Source organism: Gastrolobium bilobum, unplaced genomic scaffold (genome assembly GCF_033153095.1).
Source record: "Gastrolobium bilobum isolate Gb01-03AN ecotype WA unplaced genomic scaffold, APGP_CSIRO_Gbil_v1 utg19911, whole genome shotgun sequence".
Taxonomy (NCBI): Eukaryota; Viridiplantae; Streptophyta; class Magnoliopsida; order Fabales; family Fabaceae; genus Gastrolobium; species Gastrolobium bilobum.
Window position 1 is genome coordinate 382,293 of NW_026898798.1, and position 13,729 is coordinate 396,021.

At 31.9% G+C, this 13,729-nt stretch overlaps 1 protein-coding gene across 1 annotated transcript; it reads right to left on the reverse strand.

The window, feature by feature from the left end:
• Positions 1-3,003: 3,003 nt before the first annotated feature.
• LOC133284238 (basic blue protein-like) lies at positions 3,004-3,943 on the reverse strand. The gene is made up of 2 exons (XM_061481235.1): positions 3,766-3,943; positions 3,004-3,203 (listed from the first exon to the last, which is right to left on the reverse strand). Exons 1-2 carry the CDS (start codon positions 3,941-3,943, stop codon positions 3,004-3,006), a joined length of 378 nt encoding a protein of 125 aa, XP_061337219.1.
• Positions 3,944-13,729: the final 9,786 nt, after the last annotated feature.

Here is a 13,729-nt window from a genome sequence, read left to right on the forward strand (position 1 = left end):
TCTGTCTCTGAGAAACCTCCTTGAGGGCATTATGGTTATAAACTATATAATCTTTCATTTTTTTTTTATCTTAATATTCTTGTCTTCTTCCATGTACTTGAGTTATCAAAGATATCAGAATGCCACTTTTTTGGATCAGGAGGCAATTTCTTTGTTATCTGAATCTAATGTGTCTTCTTTTTGAACTTTTGCAGGTTCCTACTAATCAGAAACATGATGCTTATAAGTAACTTGATTGAAGCAAGCGCCATTTTTTTTTGCCCGGTAGACAGGATATGATTTGAAGGTACTTAATTTTCGTTTTTTATTCAAGTAAAGAGCGAGCTAGGATGGAAGTCAAGATTTTTCTTTCATAAACTGTCATAAATAATTTTATTGATTATGTCCTAGTTCCCTTTTGGTTTCTTTGTGTTTTTTTTTTTTTTTTGGTTGCTTTGAGTCAACCACTAAACTTGAACTTGAAAACTGATTATTTTCACTTTTCTCTTTTTTGTTTGTGTCCTAAACTTTTGTCATGGCTTGTTATGATGGCGAAGTTGCACCTTTTATACATGTTCAAACTTAAAAGGAATATGGATGATTGCATGTGCCTCTACTACATGTTTTATGACCATTGGTTTTGAGGGCTGCGGTTGTAGCAGCTAGCATAGGATTCCTCTAGAGCCTAGAGCTAGAGAAATTCTTAGGTACACAGATAATTCATTTAACAAGTAAACAAATATAATGGCACAAGATTAAGATTGGGGCATTCTTAACATGACACATTCTTAAATTTGTTTACTACTAAGTTGAGATTGTAGATTATAGAGAATTCAAGTTCTTGTGGACATATGTTATGGCCCCAAGTCTTGTTGGACCAATTGAGTTTATTCCACTTTAAGTAAGAATCTCTCCATAAATAAAAGGTTCAAATGTATATTTTTTGGAACAATTTTTATTTGTTGTACATGACTATATATTGGATAATTTCCGAATTGGGAACCTGAGGACAAATCGTTGTAAAAGAAATTAAGGAAATAAACTCTTTTTTACTAAAACGGAAAACAAAAGTAATTCATTTCCTACGCTTATGAGATCAAAAAATCAACATATTGATTATTTGGTTTCATCTGATCTTAATCCGAAAAATTTTGGTAGCATATTATATTTAAAAATGAATTAATTCTTAAAATAAATATATACACTTGATAAGGAAACAAAAAGAAAGAGAAAAAACGAAAATACTAGCGAAAACTACACTCATACTAAGTGTAGGTTTAATTGTAAGAAAAGTGCTACGAAGTAGTAAGTACGCAGATCTAACTAATCCACACAACAATAGCTAATTATAGCTTTGGATTTAGCAATATGAGTTTTTAAGAAATTCATTTGAAGAAACATTATAATGTAAATTAAAATTGCTTTAGTTAATTTCATACTCGCATGCGTATTAATGTATATGACTACAATAGCAATTTTCAAAGCATACATGACAAAGATTATGATTCATTAATGTGCTAAATTTCAATCTCTCATTTGTATTCCTTTAAAAATTATTTTGTGTTTGCTATTGCATCAATTCCTGTTTAATATGTTTCCAAGTTTAATTTGCCACCATCGCCGCATCGCATCAAGCTAATGAAAATAAAAATAATTGACACAATAGTTTAATAAAGTTTATCATAACTAATGTGCCGATATTATTAAATGATGATAGTTTAGTTGGCGTCAGGAAATTGAGCAGACAGGGAGAGAGCATATTTTCGATCTTCTCCAGGGATTTAAAACCTTAATTTCGGGACTCGTCTCGAATCGAACTAGTTGCAAAGCAATAAACGAATTGAAATATCTTAAAAAAAAAACTGATGTGGCGTTACAAAATAGTTGAAGTGAAAATAAAACACTTTTTATGCTTTTAATTAAAATATTTATAAAATACAACAGTTTCTATTCATATAATTCAAATATTTATTGATTCTTGATTTAGAATGCATTAAATTCTTTTATTTACAAATTTTTAAGGGAAAAGTTATATTTACAAAAAAAAATTATTTATAAATTCTTACAAACTATATTATGTCTTATTGATAAGATTTCATTTCACTCAAAAGAGTCTTACCGATAATATAATATAGTTTATAAACTTGTAAAAAAAAATATTTGTCAATATATCCCTCTCCTATAATAATTTATACCCATTAATTTACATCACTCAAAGTCAAAACAGTTTCTCTTCATTCAATTGAAACATTCAATGACTCTTAATTTGAGAGTAATTAAATCATTAGATGACGGCTCTAAACTCGAGATTGAAATTGAGAGCATAAAAGAACAAAACAAAAGCAAATAGAAAAAGAAGATAATTGTTATAAAAAAAAAAAAAAAAGAAGATAATTAATTACCGGCAAACTTATGAATGATGTTCAAAGAAAATTAAGAAATTGAAGGATTTTTTTTATTTTTTTTTGAAAATATTTCAATGGATTCATTATTTCGCAACTAATCCGATTCGGAACAAGTCTTTTTATTTTTTTAATTAATGATTCAAGTCGCACAAACTTTTAAGATTTATTTTATTATCGTGTCCAACTCTTCACCTGTTAATAGCGAAGATAAACAAAGAAATTTGAAAATATATAGACGATGATAATTAATTAAGCAAAGAAAATTAATTGACAGGGAAAATTAATTTTGACTGACACTCGTGTTCATGTGTTAAACTGTAATTATTATTTAGTCCGTTCGAATTTCTTGTCAACTGTTTTACCCATTGTTAATATGTAAAAGTGGGATGGCCCATGAATCAACATTAAGTTATTATATCACAAAAAAAGAAAATATTAATTAGAGAAACAACTTTTTTTGATGAAATTAATATGCCACCAACTTAGCATCATCACATTTGAATAAAGATGCAAAAGGTTAAGGCGTTAAGGTGTGCAAATACCTTAAAATTATCAAAGCATATAGATAATTAATAACCTAAGTTTATATTAAACCCAAATTCAAGTACATATATATAAATCAAGAAGCATTTACTGCAATTTTCATCCCACCCTGGCAGTGACCAGGAATACCACATATGAAGTAATTCATTCCCTGGGCAAGCGAGATTTGATCGTCTCCTGACTGATAAACTTTTGCTCCTTCTGGAATATTACATGCATTGTAACCATCCTCGTCCACTACCACCACATTGTGAAGAGCAGGATCATAATGGAATTCTGCACATATATATAAAACAATAATAATAACAAAATAAAAAATGTGACATGTTGAGAAAACAATTAAACTTTATTTGCAATATGTTCTCTTGCACACACAAAAATTATATTAAAACCCAATGGGTGCAGCTCAGTTGGTAACTTGGCGCTGAGTTAGTGGGGTTGGATATGTGTTCGATTCCCGCTGAATGCATTCTTGGGGAGGGGGCTGAACCTTTAGCCATCACTGTTCCCCCGCACTCCGGATTAGTCTCATAGCCGGCTCAAAGAGTCGAAGCTCGTGGGGATACCGGAGGGAGCCAACTCGTCTCAAAGAGATAATTAGGGTTGGATAACTCCAAAAAAAAAAAAAAAAAAAAAAATTATATAAAAATAACTCTTTTATGTAGAAATTAAATTGATTTAGTAGAAACATAATAAAAAGATTCAAACTCTAGCCTAGCTAATAGATGGTATATCTATATGTTTTATGTTTAAAATATTAAGTGGATATCATAAATGATATTTAATTATGTCTAATCAACAAGTAAAATCCTTAATCACAAAATATGATAATACTAACCGAGGATATCAGTAGCCATAAAATCCTTTCCCTTAGCCCAGTTAATAGCATCAAAGGACCAACCACTTGTATCCCCAACATTATAGGTGTTTGCATGAGCCATCCTAGAGTGAAGCGTCAACATACAAAACAGTAGCATTAGAGCAATCATTGCAGCAGTGCCTCTTCCCTGGGCCATCTTTTTTGTTACTCTCTAACGCAGATTTAGAATGGTTGAAAGAGAGAGAGCTGAAGAAGAATTTATAACTGAGAAAAAGTTGCTAATCTCAATGCTTGTTTGAATACTTGCAGGTCCACATATCTTTTTTATTATTATTCATTCATTTGAAATATTGAAATATTTATTGATTCTTAATTTGAGAATAAAACAAATTTTCTCATTAAACTGCATAGCTCAAAAGTCAAACAGCAGTTTCTATTCATTCAATTGAATTATTGAATGACTCTTAATTTGAGAATAAAATAATCTACGTATGCTCCAAATTTAAATTGAAAGCATAAAAAGACCAAACTAAAAGCAAATAGAAAAAGAAGACAATTACCTAGGAACTTATGAATGGCGGTGCATGTTGGAGGAAAAACAAAGGAAAACAACTCAATGCTTATGCAAAATAGTTGAAGTGATAATAAAACAGTTTTTATTCATTTAATTAAAATCTTTATAAATGTACAACAGTTTCTCTTCATGAAATTCAAATGTATATTGATTTTTGATTTGAGAATATAATAATTTAGACTCATTAAATTACATCACTCAAAGTCAAAAAGGAGTTTCTCTTCATTCAATTGAACTATTCATGGACTGTTAATTTGAGAGTAAATTAGTCTGCATGTGCTCATTAAAAGATGGCTCGAAAATTGAAACTGGAATTGAAGGGCAATTCTTATGGACCAGCATATTAGTTGTCTATCTCAACAACGTAACACATAGGTAAACAATATAACGTGATAGACTAAAGAGATAAGGATAATTCCAAGGGATATATATGGATAAAATAACTTATCTTATCTCCCAACAATCACAATCTTATCAGGATTCTACACTTATAGGTAACCTCTTTTATAAATAAAGAGTCCAGCCTCTCGGGTACATACTCTAAATTCTCTATTGTTGCCATCACTGAGCACACACACTCACGCTTTGATTATATGCTCGTTATTAGTTCGCAGTGATTGGTACATCACCCACGCTTTGGCTATATGTATGTTATTAGTGCGCAGTGATTGGTACATTGGCTATATGCCTGTACGATATTTCTCTTATAAATATCTCTGAGCGCATATATCTATCACCTAAGCGGTGAATATTCACAATCTACCCAAACCGAACATCTTTAATGTTGAAATTAAATTGATTTGTTGAAACATAATAAAAAGATCCAAAGTCTAGACTAATAGATGAAATTGAGGCAATGATACAATGTTAAAGAATCAATTATACATTTTTTATACCAGCTATAATTATCTCTTTGAGACGAGTAGGATCCCTAAGTATCCCTACAAGCTTCAACTCTTTGAGCCGACTATGAGACTAATCCCGAGTTCGGAGCTGGTAAGAGATTAAGATTTTATGTCTCTCCCAAATATGGTATTGGTGGGGATCAAATCCAAATTCTTCCACCACTTATTCAACTTTCATGCATCAACTGAGCTACCATCATTTGATCTTTGATTTAAAATATTAAGTGTAAATTTGAAATGGTATTTAAACATGTTTTTTTAAACGGTATTTAAACAAGTCTAATCAATAAGCAAAATCCTTTATCATAAAATATGATTACATTATTTAAAGATATCACCAGCCCTAAAACTCTCTTTTTTTAGATGAATTTTTTTAAAGTTAAAGTACCATTTGGAAAACCACGTAAAAGTATTTTTTAAAAAAAAATTATTTGGATATTAAAATTAATAAGCACTTTTTAATTATAAACTTACTGGATATGTGATAATACTGGTAGTAATGAGGTGGAGTGATTGGAATGGGGTTAATATTTTACCTCTAATAATATTTATTTTTAAAGTTTTTTTCAGCGTGTAAATTTACACTTTAAAAACTCTTTTCATTAATATTTATTTGTAAAATAACATCCAAACTAAGTGATAAGAAATTGTTTATCAAAAAAAAAAAAAGTGATAAGAAATTTGGATGTTAATATTTTTTTTTAGAAGTTCACCTTTTCTTAGAGAGTCAGAAATACATATTGACTTCTAAAAAAATATTATTTTAACCTTTTTTTTAAAAAAAAAATCTGTCTTTTTAAAAGTTTCTATTTACACATAAAATTCTTCAAAAAAAAGTTTTTTTTTTTTAAAAAAAAATTCTCTAAAAAAATATCAATTTGATTGTGCTGGTGATTGGCAAGGAGTTTTTTTCCACTTCATTGGCATTTGTAATCCCCTACGAGCACAATTTTGGGCTATTCTAAAATGATTGAAATATGTATGGCAGCTTAGTTGGAGGAATGTGATAGTGGACAATGATTCAAAACAAGCTCTTGCCTTGCTTGCCTCGGGGGGTGATGCTGCTCGTGAGCAAGCTTTGCTTGCTAAGATTCGAGTTATTCTCAATTGCAATTGGTCAATTCGATTTGCACACATTGTCAGGGAAAATAACTATTGTGCAGATTGGTTAGCAAGTGCAACAGTTCGTAGGAAACAGGGATCACAAACTTTCCACCTTATGCCAGAAGAAATCAGATCCTTCATTGTTGATGATCGAATTAGAGCTACAGACACCCATTTTCCCTGTGTTGTCTGTTGATTTCATTTGCACTATTTGTTTTGTGTTTCTTTTCCTTGTTGGGGCTCTACCCCTTTTGATTAAAAAAAATCAATTCGAACACACATCAGTTAACAACATTAATTAAGGCCCAACCAGCTTCATCCCCAACCAGCCAACCGTATAGGTGTTTACATAAACAATCTCGCAATAAAGCACTAACTTACAAAATTATAACATTAGAACAATCATTGCACTAGTGTTTTTTACCTGATTCAAAATATTTGAAAAAGGAAACTCACGAAGAGATTTATAACTATAGAAGTTTTCAATTTTGATGATTGTTTGAATATCTGCGAGGTTCATCTTTCTTTTTTTCTATGGAGAAGGGTTATGGGATATAACCACTTAAGCTATTACCTTTATTTTCATAAAGTTTTTCAAAATTCTTCATCAAACTTGTAATTAAATTTCGTAAAGCTTTTACATCATTTTATATAAGACAACGATGGTGATTAGGGTATGTTATTGACCTATCTTATGCGCCCATATCTTAACAGCACATGACAGACAATTACCCAAGAGAGAAATAAGAAAGCAATACTTTCAAATAAGATATCTATCTTATCATATCATTAGTGGATCGAATATTGGGCCCCCAATATTCTCAAGAGGTACACAATTTTATTATTAGGTAACTCATTTATCAATAAGAAGTTAAGTCAATCAGTTACATTCTCTAAACTCCATACTCTCTTAGTTATCATTATGCACACACCACACGCCTTCAGCTATATGCCATTATTATTGTTGTTCTATCGTGTGATAGATATGTCCAATTATAGATTAGTATGTTAATATCGAATCTATGTGCCCTTTCTCAAGTACCTCTGGGGGAGGTACCTTAGAGAATTGCGGATCACTGTATATGATAATAACCACGACATAGCTAAATGGTGGGGTGTGCGCACAATGACATCTAAGAGAGAGAGGATTTAGAATGTGTACCTTATTGGCTTAACCCTTTATTTATAGATGGGTTATCTGACAGGAGTGGACTTCTAGGCCTCTTAGAAATATCGGGGTCTGGTTCATGATCTATTGCTGCCGTAGTCGAATTAGTATAATTGAGAAATCTTTTCTTAATTCTCTCTTAGTCGTTAGCCCTTTTTGGACCTTCTAGAATGTGGGCCTTTCTAATATCCATAACGGTTACCCTCTAGCCTGGCAGTCTGAAAGTCCAGGCTGTCGGGTGTATATTATGTCATGCTTTAGTTTTATTTGACAGGTATGGTTGGGTCGCTGTGCACCGCTTCTAGTCGCGTTCACTATTATATATATTGATACCTATAGGTCGACCATGTTCTTAGTCCGAGCCTTTTTAGCCTTTAATTTGTGGCATATGGATTCAGCCATCTTGTTGTGTTGAATTCTTACCTCGGACATCCCCATTTGCTTCCCTACGCGGTAGCTTGGGTGTCCGAAGTGTAGCATGCTGAATTATAATATTGTTGGTCAAACTTTTGTGAATGATGTCTCTATTAGAAGTGGAAGAGTTTTCCTTTTGACCTCTTTGTCGAGGCCTTATCTCGATCTTTCTGAGCTGTGATGTTTTAGCTAGAATCCAAGGATTCTTGTTGATCCGTGTTCCGAATTTCATTTTTTCTATTTCGCTCTTTTTTGTGTCAGGCTTAGTGAGTCGAGTACTTAATATGCTGCTTCGGTATTCCTCCCTCGATCTTTTTGGTCGAGGTCCAACTCGGGATTGGCTGATCTTGCTATTTGACCGCCTTACCGAGATCTCAACTTTGTCGTCTTTCATCGTTCTATTTTGATAGTTGTGTTCCTACACTTGCCCCCCCAGTCCTGCAGTCAGGAAGTCTAGGCTGTCGGACTATAATATTTTTGTGCTTCGATTATGCACGGATCCTTTTTATTTGAAGACTTTATTTGTTCATTTTCTTGTATCTCTGCTCTGCCTTGTTTGGACTGACCGGGGTACTGGCCTTCTAGCCTTTTTCCTTAATTCGAGCTCTAAATCGGTCTACGTCCGAAATTTGGGACAAGTAGTTATATATTACAATGTTGACTTTATTTTGTACTTTGTTTTTTGCTGATTTGGGAACTTCTGAGAGTCTTTTGAATTTGTAACAGCTATTGTCGAGTTTGTTCCCGATCTTTTAATTTTTTGACTTGCATGGTTCTTAACTTGGTAGTTGTGGCTCTCTGTTCAATTTATGTCCGGCTTCGCATTCCTGGACTCTTTTGAGTTGGCCAGATTCCGACTTTGATGCAATGTTAAAAACTCGTCTCGACATTGACACGGCCGAGATTCGGGGTCATAGGTTCATCCGGAGGGTCATAGGGTCACTTTGCTGATACGGTTTTATACAGTAAAAAAAATATAAATATATATCTTATATAAAAAATTCAAAAAAAATAAAACTACCAATTATCAAATATTTAAAATATACTTAGCATAATTCAACCAATTACACCCACGAGTCAATATTACATAAGCTAATCAAAACATGAAACTATCAAAGGAGAAATTGAAATTATTCCCCAATTTTCGCAATCCAATTTGTCGATCGCAACAACTCAATCTCCAACATCCCAATTCTAAATTTGCTACTACTCAGACAATCCTGCAACTAATAAACAATGTTGCACTGCCTTCGATCGGAACTTGAAAGAAGAAAAGTCACATATCGTGGAGAGATGTGAACCTGTGCGCGACGAAGCAAAACCCTAGAGATGGTTGGCGAAGAAAGAGGAAAAAGGAAAATCCAAAAAGAAAGACGATGAACTTGAGGCGTTAACACAATCGGTTATAGCTTTGCTAGTGCACTAAATAGATGGACTGAGTGAAAATGGTTTATCTGATTTTAGATCATAAATGGAGGGAGATGAGCTCGTGGTTTTGCTACATGCGAAATTGTGCAACAAGTATATCAACTATTTTAAATGTTTGCCAAATTTTAAATAAGGGTCTGTTTGGAGCACCTGATAAAGAAGATAGGATATGATAACTTATCATATTCTACTTTTATCTCTTTTTGGTGGGTTAATAGGATATGATTAGCTTATCCTATTCTCTCATTTTATCCTATCCAATACATGATTTCTTATCCTATGGGGGAGCTATGTTAGGATTCAACAGGATAGGATACCAATATTGGATACCCAATATATCCCCACACTACTCAATATATTTGTATTTATTGTATTATATTTTATTTTTCTTTCTCCTTTCTCCTTCTACATAATCTTATCAGATTGCTAATCAGGTGCTCATCAAACATAGGACATGATATCAACTTATCAGTCTCATATCATATCCTACCCTTATCAGCCCCATATCATATCCTACATTTATCCTATCATGTCCATCAAACGAGCCCTAAAGGTTTACAATAAATGTGCTTAAACATTCGTGGTTGAACGCTGCATAATGATAAAAACAAAAAATGTTTTTTAATTTTAATATTTAAATAAAGGGAAATGCATCCATCATGTTGTGGGAAATTAGGAACCAAATATTTTATCATGTGAAGAAAAAGACAACCAATTCATTGAATAAAGTGTCCCATTAATTTTTTTAATATTATATATGCTTTGTCTTTTTCTTAAAATGACAACATAATTGATTCTTACAACATGAGAGATATAATCCCCTTAAATAAAAGAGATAAATTTTTTACTCTAGTTTCAGCTGTTGATTTTTGTTTATATAATTATTTTAATTATTTGAAATTAATAATTAATCAATAGGGAATGTTATACTTACTATTATTTTAGACTTAATTAATAAATATATAACTCAATAAATTATAACTATCGTATGAATAGAATAAATCATTTTTCTGCCAATAATGGAGAAGATTCATATCTTCGCACGTTGCTTACTTTTCAAAGGGGTTGCACCAGTTATGAAGATCTTAGAACGATCAATGGCGTGGTTTTTCCTACATTTAAGGATGCCTGCTATTCTTTAAGACTTCTGGATGATGATAATGAGTACATTGATGCAATTAAGGAGGCAAGTTTCTGGGGATCTGCTGCTTATCTTAGATGTCTATTTGCTCTGTTGTTATTTGCCAACTCAATTAACAGACTTGAAAAAGTTTGGGAAGAGTGTTGTAAATTTTTATCCGATGACGTTGTTTATCGGCATAAGAAAATAATAGGACGTCAAGTTACATGTTATGATAATATTTCATGCATTTATTTCTATATGGAAAAACACAATATATATATATATATATATATATATATATATATATATATATATATATATATATATCATGCAATTATTTTTTTTTTGTTTAACCAAATTCAGCATATGTTGCTTTAGTATTTATTTTGCTTTTTTTCTTTCTTTTATAGCTTTCTCTTTGTTAATTTTTTAATTTTTTTTCCTTTGTATGTTATGGTTTTTCAAATGCGCTTCTTACAGAAGAGTCTATAAAAAACATAACCCTTGCAGAAATTGATAAGGTATTGCAGAGCAATGGAAAATGCCTCTCTGATTACCCGTCAATGCCACACATCACCAGTGAATCTTTGCTTGATATGCAGAATCGATTAGTGATGGATGAATTAATGTATGACAGATTTTCTTTGGAAGAAGAGCATAAAAGACTAATTAATTATCTCACCGATGAACAAAGAGTTGTTTATGACAAAATTATTTCAGCGGTTACGGCAGGTAAAGGAGGGTTATTTTTCCTATACGGGTTCGGTGGTACAGGAAAAACATTTATTTGGAATACTCTTTCAGCATCTATTAGATCAAAAGTTGGAATCGTACTTAATGTTGCTTCTAGTGGAATTGCTTCCCTTCTACTTCCTGGAGGACGAACAACGGGTTCTAGATTTCGTATTCCTATTCAAATCAATGAAGATTCCATGTGTAATATAAAGCCGAATTCTACTATAGCTGAGTTGTTGTCAAAAATAAAGTTAATCATTTGGGATGAAGCACCAATGATACATAGATTTTTCTTTGAGGCTCTGGATAGAACACTCAGAGATGTTCTTAGAATTTCTGATACAAGTTGTGTTGATATTACCTGTCATTCCTCATGGCAGCAGACAAGAGATAGTTCATGCAACCATAAATTCTTCTCATCTACGGTCCGATTGTCATTTATTAACTTTGACCAAGAACATGAGTCTTAATTCTGGAAGTAGCACTCACAATTTGAAGGAAATAAAAGAATTTTCTAAGTGGCTACTTAAAGTTGGGGATGGTGATCTTGGAGATGATGTTGACGGAGAATCTATTATAACAATTCCAGATAAATTGTTGATTAGAGAATCGGAAGATCCGCTGTCGGATATGGTTAATTTTGTTTACCCGGATCTCTTGGATAATATTTTAGATCAGACGTTCTTTAAAGAACGTGCTATTCTAACTCCTAAATTGTCCGATGTTGCTATGTTGAACGAGCACCTAATGTCTATGATTCCTGGTGAAGAAAGGACTTTTTTGAGTTCAGATAAAATTCTTAAGCAAGATGTGACTTCCTCCGTTGAGGATGATGAAATCACCCCTGAGATCTTAAATACATTATCATGTTCGGAGATTCCTAATCATAAATTAACCTTGAAGGTTAAAGTTCCAGTAATGCTATTAAGAAATATTGATCAGTCGAGAGGTTTACGCAATGGCACGAGATTGCTTATTGAATTCCCCCTGATTGTTTCGTTTGCCATGACTATTAATAAGAGTCGAGGACAATCACTTTCACATGTTACAATTTATTTTCCTAAGCCTGTCTTCACTCATGGGCAATTATATGTGGCATTGTCTAGAGTAAAGAGCAAGCATGGATTGAAGATATTGATACTTGATGAAAATGGTTGCGTTACAAATAGTACCCTTAATATAGTTTACTAGGAAGTATTTCAAAGACTACTGTAGTATATTTGGTTCTGTCTTCAAAGAGATAACATCGTTGTTTGGTACAGGTAAAGACAAAAAAAAATTATTACGCGAGTCCTTTTTTACTTATCTTTGTTGCCATTTGGTTCGGCGTTCGGTATTTTTTTTATTGTCATGCATCAATATTAATTCATCACTGCTAATTTGTTATGACGGAGCAGGATTAGTATTTCATGCACAATAGGTACGTTGTTAGCTACTATTTTTGCACAAACATTTAGATTATTTCATGCACAATAAATTGGTGTATTGTTATAACAATTTTGATTTGTACTCACAAATTCATGTTTCTTTTTTGATATTTTTCATTCATAGATTATTTATGATTCATTTCAAAAAGGGGGAAGCATCACAAGTGCATCACAGAATGGGTTTTATAACTTTTGCAAGTATAGGTTCGGCATCTTTCAATTTACCTTCATGTCAAGCACAACATTTAGATATTTTTTGATCGCATGTTGCGTGTTTATGTTTATTATGCTTGGACTCTATTACAGACATATAATATTAGGTTGCAAATCCCTTCCTTATTCTATATTTTAATTAAGCCTTTGTTGATTGCTACTTTCTATTTTAATTTTGCTTGATTGATGATATGGATACTTGATAACAATGGTCGTGTTACAAATAGTACCCTTAATCATGAAATGCATGTATTTCTATAATGCTATTGTTTTTTTGTTTTTTTGGTAGACATAATGCTATTGTTTTTTACTCTCAAAGTCATGTTTATTTTTCCACACTTTTATTTATAGAATATTTATCATTCATTTCTAACAGGAGGAAGCATCAAGAGTGAATCGCGGAATGGATTTTATCACTTTTGCAAGTATACGTTACGCATCTTCTTCTTTTTTCGGTAAACTGTTACGCATCTTTCTTATTACCTTAATGTCAAGCACAACGTTTGAATTTTTTTTTATTACAAATACATTATATTAAGTTGCAAATCACTTGGATATTTTGAATTTTATTAAGTCTTTATTAATTAATCTTTTTTATTTTATCATCGTCGTGTTAATAATACATGTTTTGTTACCTACATATGCCAATATGTTTTATAGTGCAGCTCAACGTCGTTATTTAATTTGAGACTGAAGAAAGATATATCTTTTTTGTTTATTCCTAGATCATGCTCTTATATTTTAACAAAAAATATTATTCATAATATTTATTTTAAATTTACAGAAATTTTTACAAGACAAACAAATCGATTTTTTTCCCCGTGAATCGGCACGGGTAATAAACTAGTGTGAAGAAAAAGACAACCAATTCATTGAATAAAGTGTTCCATT

Excerpts from the sequence above, each read along its gene's own strand:
- LOC133284238 (XM_061481235.1), bottom strand. The coding sequence starts at position 3,943 with ATGGCCCAGGGAAGAGGCACTGCTGCAATGATTGCTCTAATGCTACTG. Across the intron at positions 3,204-3,765 it reads TATGGCTACTGATATCCTCG|AATTCCATTATGATCCTGCT; the intron begins GTTAGTATTATC and ends ATATATGTGCAG.